Source organism: Pseudochaenichthys georgianus, chromosome 15 (genome assembly GCF_902827115.2).
Source record: "Pseudochaenichthys georgianus chromosome 15, fPseGeo1.2, whole genome shotgun sequence".
NCBI lineage: Eukaryota > Metazoa > Chordata > Actinopteri > Perciformes > Channichthyidae > Pseudochaenichthys > Pseudochaenichthys georgianus.
In genome coordinates, this window is record NC_047517.1 from 27,061,176 (window position 1) to 27,076,945 (window position 15,770).

General features: G+C 37.7%; 1 protein-coding gene across 1 annotated transcript; it reads right to left on the reverse strand.

Moving 5' to 3' along the window:
- Positions 1 to 4,899: 4,899 nt before the first annotated feature.
- plek (pleckstrin) lies at positions 4,900 to 9,411 on the reverse strand. The gene is made up of 9 exons (XM_034101165.2): positions 9,306 to 9,411; positions 7,496 to 7,651; positions 7,022 to 7,203; positions 6,357 to 6,448; positions 6,096 to 6,280; positions 5,898 to 6,002; positions 5,513 to 5,596; positions 5,341 to 5,410; positions 4,900 to 5,249 (listed from the first exon to the last, which is right to left on the reverse strand). The coding sequence occupies exons 1-9, from the start codon at positions 9,345 to 9,347 to the stop codon at positions 5,110 to 5,112; spliced, it is 1,056 nt and encodes a 351-aa protein (XP_033957056.1). The 5' UTR covers positions 9,348 to 9,411; the 3' UTR covers positions 4,900 to 5,109.
- Between the last annotated feature and the right edge of the window lie 6,359 nt (positions 9,412 to 15,770).

Here is a 15,770-nt window from a genome sequence, read left to right on the forward strand (position 1 = left end):
CAAGTAGTTGCAGTCCCTGTTTGCTAATGTGAACCCACTGCTAGAAATCTGACTGCATTATTGGATTTAAAATTAAGATTTAAACCACAGATCAAAACAGTTTACCAATCTTGCTTTCTTCAATTATATAATAACCATCTAACTCTGATCCCAAATGTGACCTGGAAAAGTAATTCACTTTTCTCTTGGCTAGACTACTGTACATTTTCTAGAAGTTAGTTCTGAATGCAGCAGCTTGGCTTCTCTTTGATTTGAACAGAAAACATCACCTAAATCCATACTTCTGTCCATCAGCTTTAATACATACTTGTGGTTTTTAACATTTGAGTGATCACTTTAAAAGCACGACTAGATCTATTCCCCAGCTACTGTATATGGCAGAAATGTAAATATAAGCCATTCCTCAGCCCTACAAATGCTTTCGCGCCTTACAAAAGATTTAACACTTTACCCTCAGGACTAAGGAATAACTCACCTCTCAACATGTTCTCCAACTTTATGTCGTGGTGACTGTCCACTCACACATGCAGACATCCAGAGTAATGGTTGTGTCATTGTTTTCCTAATTGTCTGTCCTTTAATTGTCATGGATCAGTGCTTATGTGCTCTTGTACAGTATATTTTTTATTTTATTTGCATGAACCTGCCATGAACTGCAGAAGACAATTACCCTGTGTAGCTTAACCTGGCCCTTTTGCATGATGAACTCAAGTATTCATGTTGATTTTCACATTTGTTGCAAACATTTTATTGCTTTAATTCTTTTTTGGTGTCATATTAATCATGTTCGAAGACACTCAAGCTATTTTGTTATTAGGATTCAAGTCTTGAAATAATGAATATCAGGACATTTTCAAGGATGGGAAAATACTTTTTTTGAAACCATGAGTAGTTTTATGATTGTGTAATAGAGTTGCACGAAAAAGGTTAATATCCCCCTACAAGGCTGTCAGAGAATTTGAAGGAAGTCTCCTGATGTACTTGTGGATATATCAATTTAGCTGCAATTTCCACTGTGCCAGTTGCTGAGGCCCTATCCATCGTAATCATAAATTACAATTAGTGAAATGGTCCCAGAAGCCCAATGGACATGACTCTAACTTTGCTTATTTAAAGGCAAAGTCCATAGAGAAAACACCTAATGATTAGTATTTAAAAGGTGGCACAGAATGTATCTATGTATTGCATGAATCTGTTTATATACTGAATCAGGAAACAAGGGAGTACAGTATGGAACATATCGTACTTGCAGATTTCTTTGACCAAGCTGTCATTATCCTTACATTAACAGATCCAGCTTTAAGGGAATTCAGTCATTCGTGTTATCTGGCGGAGGGACTCAATTTTTCCAGTTATCCATTCAGATCAGCAGTTATTCTGTTATTTCGGTGTCATACCACTATTGATACATGACAGAAGGATATCTTTTCAAAAGAATATTGCTCTTATCATGCAAGCCTGGCATTTCTAATCTAAAACTGGCAGAATGTATTGATTCGGGTGGGGTATCAATGTCAATTATAGTTAGTCTATAATACTATACATTTAATTCAAAAAAGGCCCATGTGTATGCATAATATATATTTAAGTGTGGAGACCTATGGTTGAGACAAGCAAAGCATCAGCAAGTTTCTCATCTTGGATAACTTTTTAATGATGTATTTAGATTTTCTCTGAGCTCATTTCCTTTACAACTTCTCTGGTATGGAAGGAGCCTTCTTTTCTTTCACAACTTCCACACATTTTGATCAAGGTGTCTGCTGCAACCGCCCTGCCATGTCTCCCCCTTTTGTCTTTTAAATGAAAATCGGAAGCTTATAATTCGGAACCCACATAATCATCACTACCATAGAGTCTGCATGTAAAGTAAGATCTTGCAAACGTGACGCGTCTGTTGAACAGTTGATGGACGAGGAGCATTCATTTCACCTGGGCAGAGGCTAAAAAGCTATTTCAGAGCAGGGAACAATCGCTTCTACAAATCAATGTTTTTTGAGAGCTTTGGATAAAAGACTCTTCTTGTCGATATGAGGTAAACTTTGTTCCATGCTGGTCAGAAAGTTATTCAGGAGCCGCTTGTTGTTACTGAATTTGAAAATGTGTTCCACTTGCCAAACAGGGTTCCATCCACATGAGACTTTTTCAATTTCACCTCAAATAATAAAAAAAGTGGTGCCCTCCTTCCAATTTCGTTGAATGGCATTTGGAAAACATCTGAATTGTGCAACACAACTATATTGTCATAAGAATTGTGGCATAATGGACGGAATAAAATAATAAAAATTGACTTCAAATTCAGTTTTTTGTCCCCAAAGTAAGAGACCACTCTGCTGCCTTCAATTGTTTGAGCTCTTATTTGACGTTTCTATATAAGTGTTGTCTTTGACATATATGTATTTCTTCTGCTTATTTTGTTAACTAGATTAATTTAATACAGTGATATTGACAGGTATACATTGTTGTTGTGTGTTTAGCATAAAAAAGGATATATGACCAGTTTAGAGTTGTGACTGAAAGTAGAAACAGAAAATCAAATGTCTATTTTCATCAGCTACATTACAAATATTCACAAATGACCATAGCAGGTAACAAACAACTTGGAAGAAGGCAACTTTCTCATTTCAAAAATCAGATTTTTTTCTTCACATTGCAACTTTGCTTTTCAAATGTGATCCCCTCTGATTTTTGGGGCAGTGCCGGCAGCAACATGATATTTGAAGTAGGGGTGGGCGATATGACGATATATATCGTCGTGACGATATTAGGTCTCCACGATATGCTTTTTCAGAGATATCGTATCTATCGTGATAAAAAAAAATTAAAAAAAATTGAAAAAAAAATAAAAAATAAATAAACTTTTCCCTTCAGTTATGCTAAAGTCTTTTATTGCACTTCAAGTCTAAAGTTTACATTTTAATTGTTTGGCACTGACTTTTCCTCATTGATGTGTCATAGTTATGTTTTACCCTCCTTTTCATGTTTATTGATGTTCACTGCTAGTGCTACCTCAGAAAGTTCATTTTTATACTGAGAAACTGTGCCTTGAAGCCATATCAAAATGTTGAATTGTTCATTCAGGGATTCATTTCAGAAATAAAACCAGCTTGAAATGCTATTTTGGTCTGTTACTCCTTTTTGTTTTAGTTTCTGTTACCTTGTAGGTGCTTGTACTGTTAAGTAACTTGAAAAATAACCATAATAACCGACATGAAAAAATATCGTGATATATATCGTCTATCGTGATACTGCTTGAAAAATATCGTGATAATATATTTTTCAATATCGCCCACCCCTAATTTGAAGTGCTAAATACAGAAATGTTCAACGCTGTCCACAGAAGGGTGGACTCTGTCTTGTTTCTAAGCCGTGACTGAAGCTTTCAAAATGCATTAAATCAATTTGTAAAAACATCAACCTTCCCTCACATACACTTTATTGTTTACATCTTCACTTCGCTATAAGACATTCTCAGTTGTATTGTATCTTCATGTTTGTATATGAAATGCACATATCATGTTGGACATTTTAATTAAAACACTGTCATTTCCATTAAGGGTAAACTGTTTGTTTAACTCTACGCTGAGGGCATTAATGCTTCACAGTTACAACTTTACAGAAATGACAGAAAACAGTATCCGTTTCCATTTTTCCAATACATTGATTAGAAGCATGTGTTTGTCGATGTGTTTCACTAAGTAGGACATGTAGCAATCTCTGAGGCTTTCGTATGATTAATCTCAGTGAGTGGAAATCTTTTCTTCACCACACCACGTTTTGCATGTATAGTAACCATTCAAAGCAACACTCAAAGGTTAGGTTGATATATAGTGCCCTCCTGTGGTACAATTGTAAAACACACACACATGCAGGCAGTCATGATGTATTTAGTTTCAATGCCAGTCATTTCTACAACAATGATTTGATCATTCGATTGTCTGATCTTCATTGTGCCACAAATGGCCATAATAACTGAAAAACTAGGAAAGTCCACAACTAAAAACATAATAATGCTTAACTTATGCTTAAAAACACACATACATGTATCATCTCGATGCCATTATGATGCAATCAATGAAATTAGTTTAAATCAGTCAAGCATTAGACGTTTTAGTATCACACATTGACATTAACATGTTCATAACAACAATACCACTGTGTCTTTCCTCGATGTGATGCCCAAGCTGCTCTGAAGAGTGGACAGAGAGAAAATAAAACTGCTGTCTGAGCAGGCGAGAGGGTGATGTGTGCCTATGGGCACCACCTCAGAAAAAGGACAATTTTGCTAAAGTGATTCAAGATGCTTTGCTTGAGAAAAACAGCTTCTTGGTAAAAGGTGATAAAACGTCCCTATGATGATGTATCTCTGCCTGGGGACTTATCATGAAATAATACATTTAAATAATTCCACAAAGAAATTGCTCACAACTACGACAAGGCCAGAGTTCAACAAGGGTTCTATAAATCTGTAAAAGAAATTATTTAAGAAATAATGTTAGCTTTCGGCATTTTTTTCCTATGTGTTACCAGCTGGTGGTTTTCAAACCTCTCAGACCCTATTTCCCATTTGAAGATAGTTCGTTAAGTATAAACGTACCACTACTAATACATTTGATGGCCAAAAGGGCCCTATGGCTGAACAATAAGCCCCAAGTTGTCACAAACTGTTTGCACTCCTTTAATTATATTCACTTTATATTGGAACTTGAGTTATTTTTGTAATGTTGTCATACTGTGGCTAAAGCCAGTCATGTTTGCCACTGATAAACGTTACTTCCGGATGCAGCTGGCCACAAAGTGACAGTCAAGTGTGAAGCCGTCACTTTTTTTTGTTTTAGTTCGTACACCGGAACTGAGTGTGCTTTGAAAGACAAGTGATCAAGGAGGAAATAAGAAACCAGACATGGCTAACCGTTTCTCTTTAATTTACTACACACTAGTACATACCTAAAAACATCATAACTTTAGTTTAAAAGTTTAAAGAGGAGTGAGTCTTTACATTTACTTTACAATGACACAGAACTACATAAAGATAATCATTCATAATCACAGTTCAACTTTGCTGAAGCATTGTTAAACGCAACCCAAAATGTGGCTTCCTTGCTTCTTCTGTTATTTTCCACTTTTTGAAACTGCCTGTATTGCTTTGATCCACTCCTTTCTTTCTTCCGCGGTAGCAGCTTGGAGGAAGTAGTGAGTCTCATCTGAGGTGATGATCTCAAAGAGGTTGCCATCAATGTCATATTTCTTTGCTGAAACCCAGGAAACGGAAGTAAACAGCAATTATTCCCCCTGGTTACAGCAAGGAAGCAATGTGTTCTCTGTGACAGTGGCCCAACTCACCATCAGGCACATGTTCCACGGCGGTAATGACAGACCCACGGAGATGAATGGAGCCCAGAGGGTCATCCCCCTGACACAGGGAAGAGACATACAAGTTAGAAAATAAGAACAAGAAAATGAAAGTGAGTAAAACAAACTCTAATTCCTTATTCATTCAGCTTGTACAAGTTACCTTTGTAGGGTCATAATAATGCACATAGGCAGGGTCGTCTCTCAGTATGAACTTTCGCACCTTCCAGTTTTTCCTCTTATGTCCCTGTGATAAAATAACACAAGCGTTACCCATGAATTTACCAAACAGTATGAGGCTTTGTGTTAAGACAATATGTTCATCGACGTGTGAATGTGAGAGGTAATTTAAAGTGTGATAATAATAATAATAATAATAATAATAATAATAATAATAATAACTTAAATGTATATAGCGCCTTTCAGGGGACCCAAGGTCGCTTTACAGAAAAACAGAAAGGTAACTACACAACATATGGCTTCTCCCAGATAGTCTAAATGATCCTTTATAAGTGAATGCAGTGGAACAAAAGCACTTTCTGATTCACCTGTTTGAGTAAACAGCCCTGTTTTATAATGTTTCCTCTGAACTCTTGCTTCAGAAGCACATCTTCATCACTGGAGTAGCCTTCGCAGAAGAACCCACTGTCTGCCTGTCAGATCACAGCCATTCAAACACAACACACATCAATCACGTTTCCTCATCACAAACCATTAATCATATTTAATATGCAAAAGTCACTTACAAAGTAATAAAGAGCAGTTGTCTGATCTAAGAAAACAGACTGTTCTCCACTCTCTGCTCCCTCTTTTGACAAGTCACCAGCAGGCTGGAGAAAACCCTCGTTCAGCAGCCCTGTCGCTAGCATAAGGGCCTCAGCTGTATTCCTAGCTTTCTCCTTTGAAATCAGCCACTCTACCACTGTCGCACCTGCAAGAACAACAAAGAAGTTGCAAAAAATAGCGAGAACATTTGAAAGACAAAATAATAACTTAGACAACTGTACCTGTGAAGCAGTGATTGAAGACTCGATTCTCCTGCTCCAGTTTTAACTCTTTTACTCCATCATCCTGGTCTTTCATCAGTGTGTACAGTTCCCTGAGTAAACACAATGACCACACAGTCAATATGTCTTACCAAGGATGTATCACTGACTTACTATCTACAGTATTAACAAAAGCCTTTAGTCTAAGGAATTAGAAAGGTAAACTGACATCCAACTTCTTCACTTCTTGGTCATGAATTTTTCATAGCATAAACTAATCCATAAACAAGATCATGCTAGAATTATATTGTAAACTAAGTTATAGTTTGTATTACTTATTCCCTTGAATACTTTTTGCCTGTGAACTGTAAGCTTTAGTCTTCTTTCAAGTGCCTGTTGAAGATGTGTACAGCTCAAGACAGTTTTTAAGAGTTAACTTTATAAGTTCAGCCAGCCAAGTCATTGCTTCAAAAATGACGAATAACTTTGACTGATCAATGATTTTCTGTTATCACTGCAATACATTTGACTCCGTGCAAAAGGGGAAGTTTGACAGCTGGTGTAACAACAGTATCTAAGATGGGGGCCGTACATAGTTCAGGATCAATTATTTGAATAATGTAAATGAATGTATTTCTCTTCAAATTGTGTTTTTTAAGCACAAATGAAGATGTTACAGAACATACGTCAGGTTGACTTTGTCAGGCAGGCGAATGGAGCGTCTTGTGGACTTCCTGGCAAACTTTTTCCCCCCCTCTAGGCAGGTAATGGCTCTCTTCATGTCCTTCACCCAAAATTCTCTCTCCTCCACATGTGAAGCTTGGAAGAAGTGATCCTGCTTCTTGCCTGTGGTAATCTTAAAAACCAGCTGCATACAGTAGAACATTGTTATTCAGACACACTGTCACATTTTCAGTTTTCTGTTGAGATTTGCCTTATATATGAGGATCATTAACAACAAACACAGCCTCTAAAATGAATAAAACGTTATGGGTTGTCTCAAATTAATTAAATCTTCAGATTGAGTATCATAAATCTTAAAAAATGATTGTAGTCCTGAAGTCTGTTTCTAATCCTATTCCACAATGACTGTCATTTTCACAGCTCTAATCCTTCAATGCTAGCTGATTTTTCAACAGCTATACAAGAAATGTTCTTACCATCCTCTTGCCAAAATCCTGGCAAGGACTGATGAGTGTGGCTCCCTTTAGCGGGATCATCCCTTTTGGAGATGAGTCTGTTTTCTTTTTGTAGAATTCCACCCCATCTTCTGACAGCACTACCCACACCGCCTTCCAGGAGTTGAGCAGTGTACCCTGTGGATCAAGAAGGCGGTTGACAACAGGCAGCCTTGAGCAAAAGTGTGATAGTATTGAAAATGTTGTCCTACTGCGTGTAGGCCTTTTGTACATTTAACAAATCTTTGAGTCATATTTATTTGAACCTATTCTTGTTATCAATAAAGGTACACGTGTCTGTTAGTTTCAAATCCTCAGGAGAATTTATATTTTGTTCATGAAAAATTCCCCAAAAAGTTTTTTTTGCTGAAATGCCCCTCTATATATGTTCCTTCTGCTTTGTCTTCTGTTTCATGCATTGAGCAAGCCAACAGGTTTGATTTGATTAAGTACTATGCGACACAAAAAGCATCAACATGCCACAGTCAAACTGGTATAAAGAGTTCTGGTAATACAAAAAGGGAAAGTAATTACAGGCTTTGCCAACCCCTTCTTTTGAATAATTTGCTAATATGTTACATTTCATAATCATGCCCTTTGGGATTTTCAAGTATTCTCCACTTTCTTCACTTCCTCTGGAAAAATAAGCAAGTTGTTTTACCGTTTTAACTTTTTTGAGCAAAGTGTGATTCTGAGAAATGCTAACATTACTTATTCTAGGAACAAAGTCTTCCCAAAATATATCTGCTGTGAACATGTTGGTTGCTTTCAAGCATTACAAGAACGCTGTGTGTGAAACTGTGGCTGTGCTCTTTAAACTCAACTATACCACGTTTAAATAAAACAACAGAAACCTGTTCAACATAGTGTGAGAAAATAGGCACCTGCTCCTAGTGTCATTATTATTCACAGAAAAACCACTTCCGTCATGATATCTCAATGATCATCAGAGAAGATAACCAATAAGGCTCGTTCCTGTCATGCACATGTAACCAGTTTAAAAAGAGTTTTCATGGCATGTTAGGTGTGTTGTGAAACTAACACTTAGCTCGAACGAGAAAACTTGTGAGTTTGGGTTTAAGTACTGGATGTATGAAATGTATTCTCACTGCACTTTCTTTAAAAAAAAAGAGTTTGAGTGTGGGAAATGGCTTAATGAAGACATATTGTTTGTAATGTTTGGTCGCTGTTCTTAAGTAAAGTAGTTGGAATGAATGTTGTTGTGTTTCATAGTAATCTTGTAAACCTCTATATCTTAAGTATTCTCCCCCTGTGTCAATCTGCTGTTTATGTCGGATAAATGAAACACAACCGCTTGCCTCTAAACATAATCAGGAACTTCATTTTTTTTCTTGCAATGTAAAACAGAAGTGTGTAGTTTTGTATTCAGATAAATTACACATATGTTCCTCTACTTATATTTTCAGCGCTGTTTGCTAAGCTCACTTCTACTTTGAGAGGTTTATTAATACATTTTGAAACAGGCTGGCTAACAGATGAAATTGCGACAGTGTTCCTCACCATGTACGTAGTAGTCAGGTCCTCTTATGACTTCTTATAAATCTTCAACATTCTTCAATTTGATCTCCTTTAAAGCACTTTTTTTTGCTATTGTATTCATTTGAATTTAATATTGTTTCATTGTTTTCATTGTTCATTGTTTTCAATTTGCACTCTTGTTTCACTATAATACCAATAGTTACAGTGTACTAAACTGTTACGTTCACCCATGCGATCATAAAGTTACCCAAGTTCAATTCAGTTAATTTTGTGAAGAATAAGTATTTTTTACCTTTTTCACCAAGTATCCCTCTCTAATCTGCCGTGGCTCCATGACCCTGCTGTCTGCTGCTGTCAGCTTCAACTTCTGTCACTTCTTTGGTATTTCCCACCAATCAACCTTCTCTCTCTCTCTCTCTCTCTCTCTCTCTCTCTCTCTCTCTCTCTCTCTCTCTCTCTCTCTCTCTCTCTCTCTCTCTCCCTCTCTCTGTCAAAACCACAAACACACAAGCAGGAAGTCATGCCCTGGGGTGTGTAACTGCTGCGCGTGGTCAACCAGCTTCCTCTTCTATGTGATATTGTTAGTTACATGTTCAGCTGATATCTCTAAACCTCATTGTAAAAATAGTAGGTATTGGGTTGACTTAACGTCTCAATGCATTTACAATAAATACAGATATATTTTTATAGGAGGCTGCAAAATAATGTGGGTGGTAACACTTTATGGTAAGGGTACATGAATCATCATGAATGCATTCATGTACCCTTACCATAAAGTGTTACCAAAACACTATGATTGAGTTATTTCCACTACTGGGCTTTTGTTACCTTTATTACAGCAAATGTAAGGCATTTCCTTGTTATGTCATGTTATACAACTCTATCTTTGTCTTTATTGTCTCAAGCTGCTTTATTAGACTTTCTTTTCCCATGTGATTTTCAGTTTTTCTTTATTTACTGTGGTTCTCTTTCATATGTTTGAACTGTAGTTATATTATATCTATTTATTCTTTATGTAAGATGAAAAACACTTGGTGCTTTAAAAGGCACCAAAAATAAACTTTACTTCTGTCATCAAAATTGCAGTTAGGCATTCGCAACCCTAAGTACAGCTGACCTAATGTACAGTATAGATCCTAACTCTATTTTTAGCTGGAGTATGAATAATTTTGAGTGCATGATTTAGCTGCGGTTGGATACATCAGAATGGCTGACCGGAGTCAGACCTTACTGGGCCTATTTCTGGAAAAATAAAGCTTCCTCTTTTCCTGATAACTCAATGTGGCTGAGGTCAAAGCCACGCTGAGTAACAACGGGCGGAAAAAAACAATTTCTTCAAAAGTTATAAAAGATGCAGTCAGTAGATCAATGTAACAATACCACATGAGAATATACATGATAACAGATATAAAACAGTATATATTTAAAAATATCTATGTCTATATACATTTGGGCATGTAATCTGAATAGTTTTAATTTTTGAAAACCATTAGATCTGCTGGACTGTCATCTTGTCTTTATTTGCAACAGAGTGACCCACTCCTTATCAGAATGTGTCACAGCGTGTCGTTTCTCAAACTAGTCATTTCATGACAATAGAGGAAGTCTCTGTATCTGAGGTGCCGGCTGTCACGTATGTGTTCACCCGGCAATTTGCAGCATGCAGCGGAAAAACTTTAAGATTCAATACAAACTTTATTATTAAAGTAAACTATTCACAGGACAAGTGCACGACAGAATGAAATACTATGTGTTACAATTTTATTGAAAACAAATATGTTTATTAATTGCAAATAGGATAAACTTGCACGTATAAGAAAATAATGCACATACAGTATATGAAAGGTGCAGGACTTATTTTGGAAAGTGACTAAACAATAACCTATAGATTTGTATTGATACACTTTCCTTAACATTTTGTTTTGTTTTTAAGCCTTAACAAGCCAATGGTGGTCATGGAAGGCTTGTACTAATAACGAGACTAAAAGTTTAGTCATGTGATGTTGTCAATGGTACTCTAGAGGGTGTCATAAACACATTAAAAACAAAAAAAGCTGATGGCTGAGGCTACAGATTTGAATGGTTGTTCAGAAATGATTTTTTTTTTGAATATCTCATGAGAGTTGGCACACAAAATTAATCCAATTGCACTTATGTTGGTGAAACTACTTTTCTCTGGTTGCCTATACATCGTGTAGGCATCCAGAGCACAACAACTGAGCTGAGTATGACATATACCAACATAAGCCATCTTCTGTGTTCAATAATCCTCCTAATGGGAAGAAGGTTTAAACTAGCTGCCTCAATTTAATCATCCAGTCATTTTACGATAAGACAATGTGAAAAGTCACCTTCTGAGGATGATCTCATTCCTACACAGGCCGATCTCACGGACGTCCTCTGTGACTGGAGCATTTTAAAAGAACACTGACCATACTGTTTGTGTATCTGTCTTGAATCATCTTTCACATGCTGTGAATAAACATCAAGGGGGGGCTGGTGTTTATGACTTTATATTAATGAATCTTGGGGCAGCGAGTTTCATTAAGAGTCAACATAAGAGTCATCCCTCGCGGTGGTAAATGAAAAGGGGCTTGCAGCCTGGAATGTTAATTTCACTGAGAAAACAAAGATGGAGGCAAAGAGGACACATCTCATTTTGTAATCATTCATCAAGGACATCATCAGAAGAACAAAGACACTCAACCCTGGTCTGCTTTGCACAAGACACATAAAGGTGCAATAACAAAAGCTCAGCGAATGGCAGTCACAATTTCAAATAATGTCTTTCTGTCTTTCCCCTTCGTCCCTGCGCTGCCTTTTCATCTGCATGTGCAGCATAAAGCAGAGATATGATGACGTACCACACATCCTGGGAATAAAGAGAAGAAACGGTTAGCAAAGGCCTTGAAGAAGAAACAAGTACGGTACTGTAAGCATGATGAAACTGAAGAAACAAGAAATGTTCCTACAAAGAAAAAACCCACCCCTTCTCCAACAATCTCAGAAACTATGTTCACACCTCAGATGCCCAATGAGACGAGCATGCAAGGTCAAACACCTTCCAGCAGTACTTGAGATATGCCAGTGTTGGGTTTACTGCTATTTTCAGCTGCTCCCAAGGGGAACACGTGCTTCAATTTGAACCTGTTACTGTATACTGAAATGTATGTACTTTATTTGGGTATTTTTTATTTTATGGTGTTTTTTAATTTGAGTCCATTACTACTCAGCGGTAAATTACATTTCTATTTATTTGAAAGGTTACTACTCAGCAAATTCGGATCCTAGATACATTGAATAGATTATCATTTATAAAAATACAACAGATCCGTTGTTAAAACTTAGCTCCACCTTAACAAGCTAAATTACTATTTGAACTACAATTCATAAACAATAATCCTATCATACTGTACAGCAATGTAACTTTGAAAGGAGTTATTTTGCTTTGTACATTCTCGCCGTCAATACTCTACATCTATTTCAAGTAAAACATTAATGCAGGACTTTCTTTTTCCTTGCAATTCTATACTTTCAATATGTTATCGGTACATTTCTCCCACCACGTCTACATAATACAGTACAGTGACTACAGTATACTGGAGGAGTTATATGTTGCTCCACTTTTGAGATCACTTCCATTTTTCTTCCTCTCCTTCCCATATTGAACACGGCAATAAATACTGCACGTGTTGTTCCTCCTGCTGTCCCACCCTTTGCCATAGCTCTTGTTTTGCAGTGCTGGCATTGACATCTTCATCCCGGGCCTCTGTACCTCACAAGCACCATCAATAATTCTGCTAAAGAGTGCACTGAGCTGAAAATGGGAAGGGAGGTTGGAGGGGGGGGGGACAGTTGATGTCTTTTCCATTGCACACTCAATCTCTTCCTTTGCCATTGTGCTCCCACACTTCCTAACATGACCTTCTGCAATGTTATTTATCATCTCGTGCTGTATGGACAGGAACACACGGCAGCCACGCAGCCTTTAGCCCGGACAAAAGTAAGCACTGTTGAGGAGCTGAAGAAGGCTCTCAAGAGGGCCTTTGTATGTCTATTTTATATGGCCATCATTAATCCGTCAATTGTTAATAAAGGAAAGCTGACCTATTGGAAAAACAAGGGGATTGAATTGCATTTTGAAAACCGGCCTTTTAAGAGAGATGACATTCAGAGCACTTTACATCATGAGAACAGATATTGTATATCAAACGTATTTCTCATATTAATAACAATAATAAACCAATTGTCCAAAATGAGGCTGGACGAGTCAAATTATGATGATAAATTACATTTTGAAAGGGCCTATATGTACAAAATGTATTATGACATGAAAACAAGAGTATATTTGCACACACACAAAGGGAAGGGGAGTTCAGCTAAAAGCAATCTGAAACTCTTTAATGAGTCACACAGCAATGAAACACAACTTTTAAGGCTGAAGGCTGGTGCTGACAGATGGCAATGGCCCTCTCTCTGGGTTTAACACTTGTCTATTCCAACCGATCCAATCCTTTATTTGAAACTCAGAATTCATGATAACTTTTAAAAAATAAATGTTACTCTAGCAGGGAAATGTAAGAACTCCTTGAATATTTGTTTTTAACATATTGTACATTTTTCAATACATCCCTACACTGAAAAAACTGAACTGTTGACTTTAAATGTATCATGTCAACAGATTTCACAAAACTGTATTTGTTAGGTTAGTTGAAAGCAATAATGTTAAGTTGAACCGAATACTAATTTAATAGTATTGCTTTCACCTAAACTAATACAGTTATGTGAAAAATGTTCACATAATACATTTAATTAAAGTCAATGTTTTAGTTTTTTGAGTGTAATTTGATGTTATAAGTTGCATCAGTAAAAAAAGTACAATACACTGACTGTACTAATGCCACTTATCATACATTTTTAAACATGAATGATATTATTCCTTGCTAAAGAAGACATGTGTTCAAACTAGAATTCCACAGTCGGTCCGAGCAAGTCCACATCTCTGAACTACAGCATGACATTATATTAGTTCCTTCTTACTTTTAATTTTTTTTCAAATTACCTCTGGATTCAGTCATTTGTCAGGCTGTAAAATAAAACGAGAGATAAAGGGCAGAGACATCAAGTTCACAGCCTGAATTAGTAACAAAGTGAAATAAACGAGATGCTGGAGACGACGGCCCACTGTGGTGGGACTAATAAACCTGCAGGGTAGTTCGGAAGAGGGAGGAGGCTGCCCCATCTGCCAATTAAATGAAAAGGAAATTAATGGATAAACAGTTTCATTGGGGATCAGAAAAGACGGATGGTGCTGTGAGCCCTGAAGGGAAATACACCGCATCGCCACAACCATCACCACCAACCTTGTGTTGTTAACAGCCTCAAGGAAGAGGCGCACTTATTTATTCTCGTAATTTTTTTCTAATCTCTCCTTGCCACTGCCAGCCCCCTTCAAGAGTTTAGTTCTAAGGCAAAACTATGCAAATCTGATATTTTTTGAGTATATTTGCTCTTATGCAGATAAGCCTTCTTATCCCTCGCTTCACACCTTGCTTAGCTGAGGGCTACTTCTGCCTATTATTATTGGATTGGTCCATTGAGTGCCACGCCAGGTTAATGCTTCAAAAACCTTACTTTGATTTTCTTATAACTACTGTAGTGGACATTTTTATTATATCCTTATATGCTTAAACCAAATGCTTCTCATAAATGTCATGTGCTGTTTTCTTCTTCTTCTTCTTCTTCTTCTTCTTCTTCTTCTTCTTTTTCTTCTTCTTCTTCTTCTTCTTCTGTGGTGGAGGTGTGTTTTTGAAGAGGGAAGAGGGATTTTCACTTTTAGTTCGTTTGTTTCTGTTTCAATCGTTTTCTTTCACTGTATGATCTTACGTGGGGATATTTGTACTCTTTCCAAGTACGGTTAATTTGTTTTTCCGTGCCTCGTGGCTGGGATGGCGTCCTTCGGGGCGCCGCCGGTGTCTCTGAGACACGGAGTGCGTTTGGTGGCTCAGGCCGCAAGCACAGTGGAGCAGGTGCTGCTGGCTGTGGGGGAGCAGGTAGGCCATGTAAACATCTCCTATGCTTCCCGCATAAACAAAGCGGTCGTGGTCTTTTTGAAAGACCAGAAATATGTAACCGAACTTATTGAGAGCGGATTAATGGTAAACGAGGAATATATCCAAGTTTCGCCGTTGGCGACACCGTCCACGCGGATCACTGTGTCTGGCGTTCCTCCATTCATCCCGAATGAGGCGCTGGAACGGGAGCTGAAGCGGTTCGGTAAGTTTGCCAGTAATCTCCGCACTGTTGCTCTGGGGTGTAAAGATGAAAAGTTAAAACATGTCCAATCTCTACGGAGACAGGTGTTCATGTTTCTGACTTGTCCCACTCAGACACTGGATGTGTCTTTCCGGGTGAGGCATGAAGAGGGGTTTTATATGGTTTATGCGAGCTCAGGGAACGTAAAGTGTTTTGAGTGTGGGGATTGTAGAGAATGTGGTGAGTGTGAGAGGAGAACATGTGGAAACAGGTAAACGGGTGGGAGATGATGTAGCGGGACAGGTGAGGACCGGGGCTGTGGGACAGGTGGAGGCTGTTGGCACACAGCAGGAGCTGCCGTCTGGTTCTGGGAGGCAAACAGAGCTTCAACAGGCTGCAGACATTAATGAGGTGACAGAGATGGACACAGACGGTGAGGGGGATTCTGACTGTGTTTCAGTTGCAGATAGTCTCTCTCATAACGCAGAGATATATTCTTTGG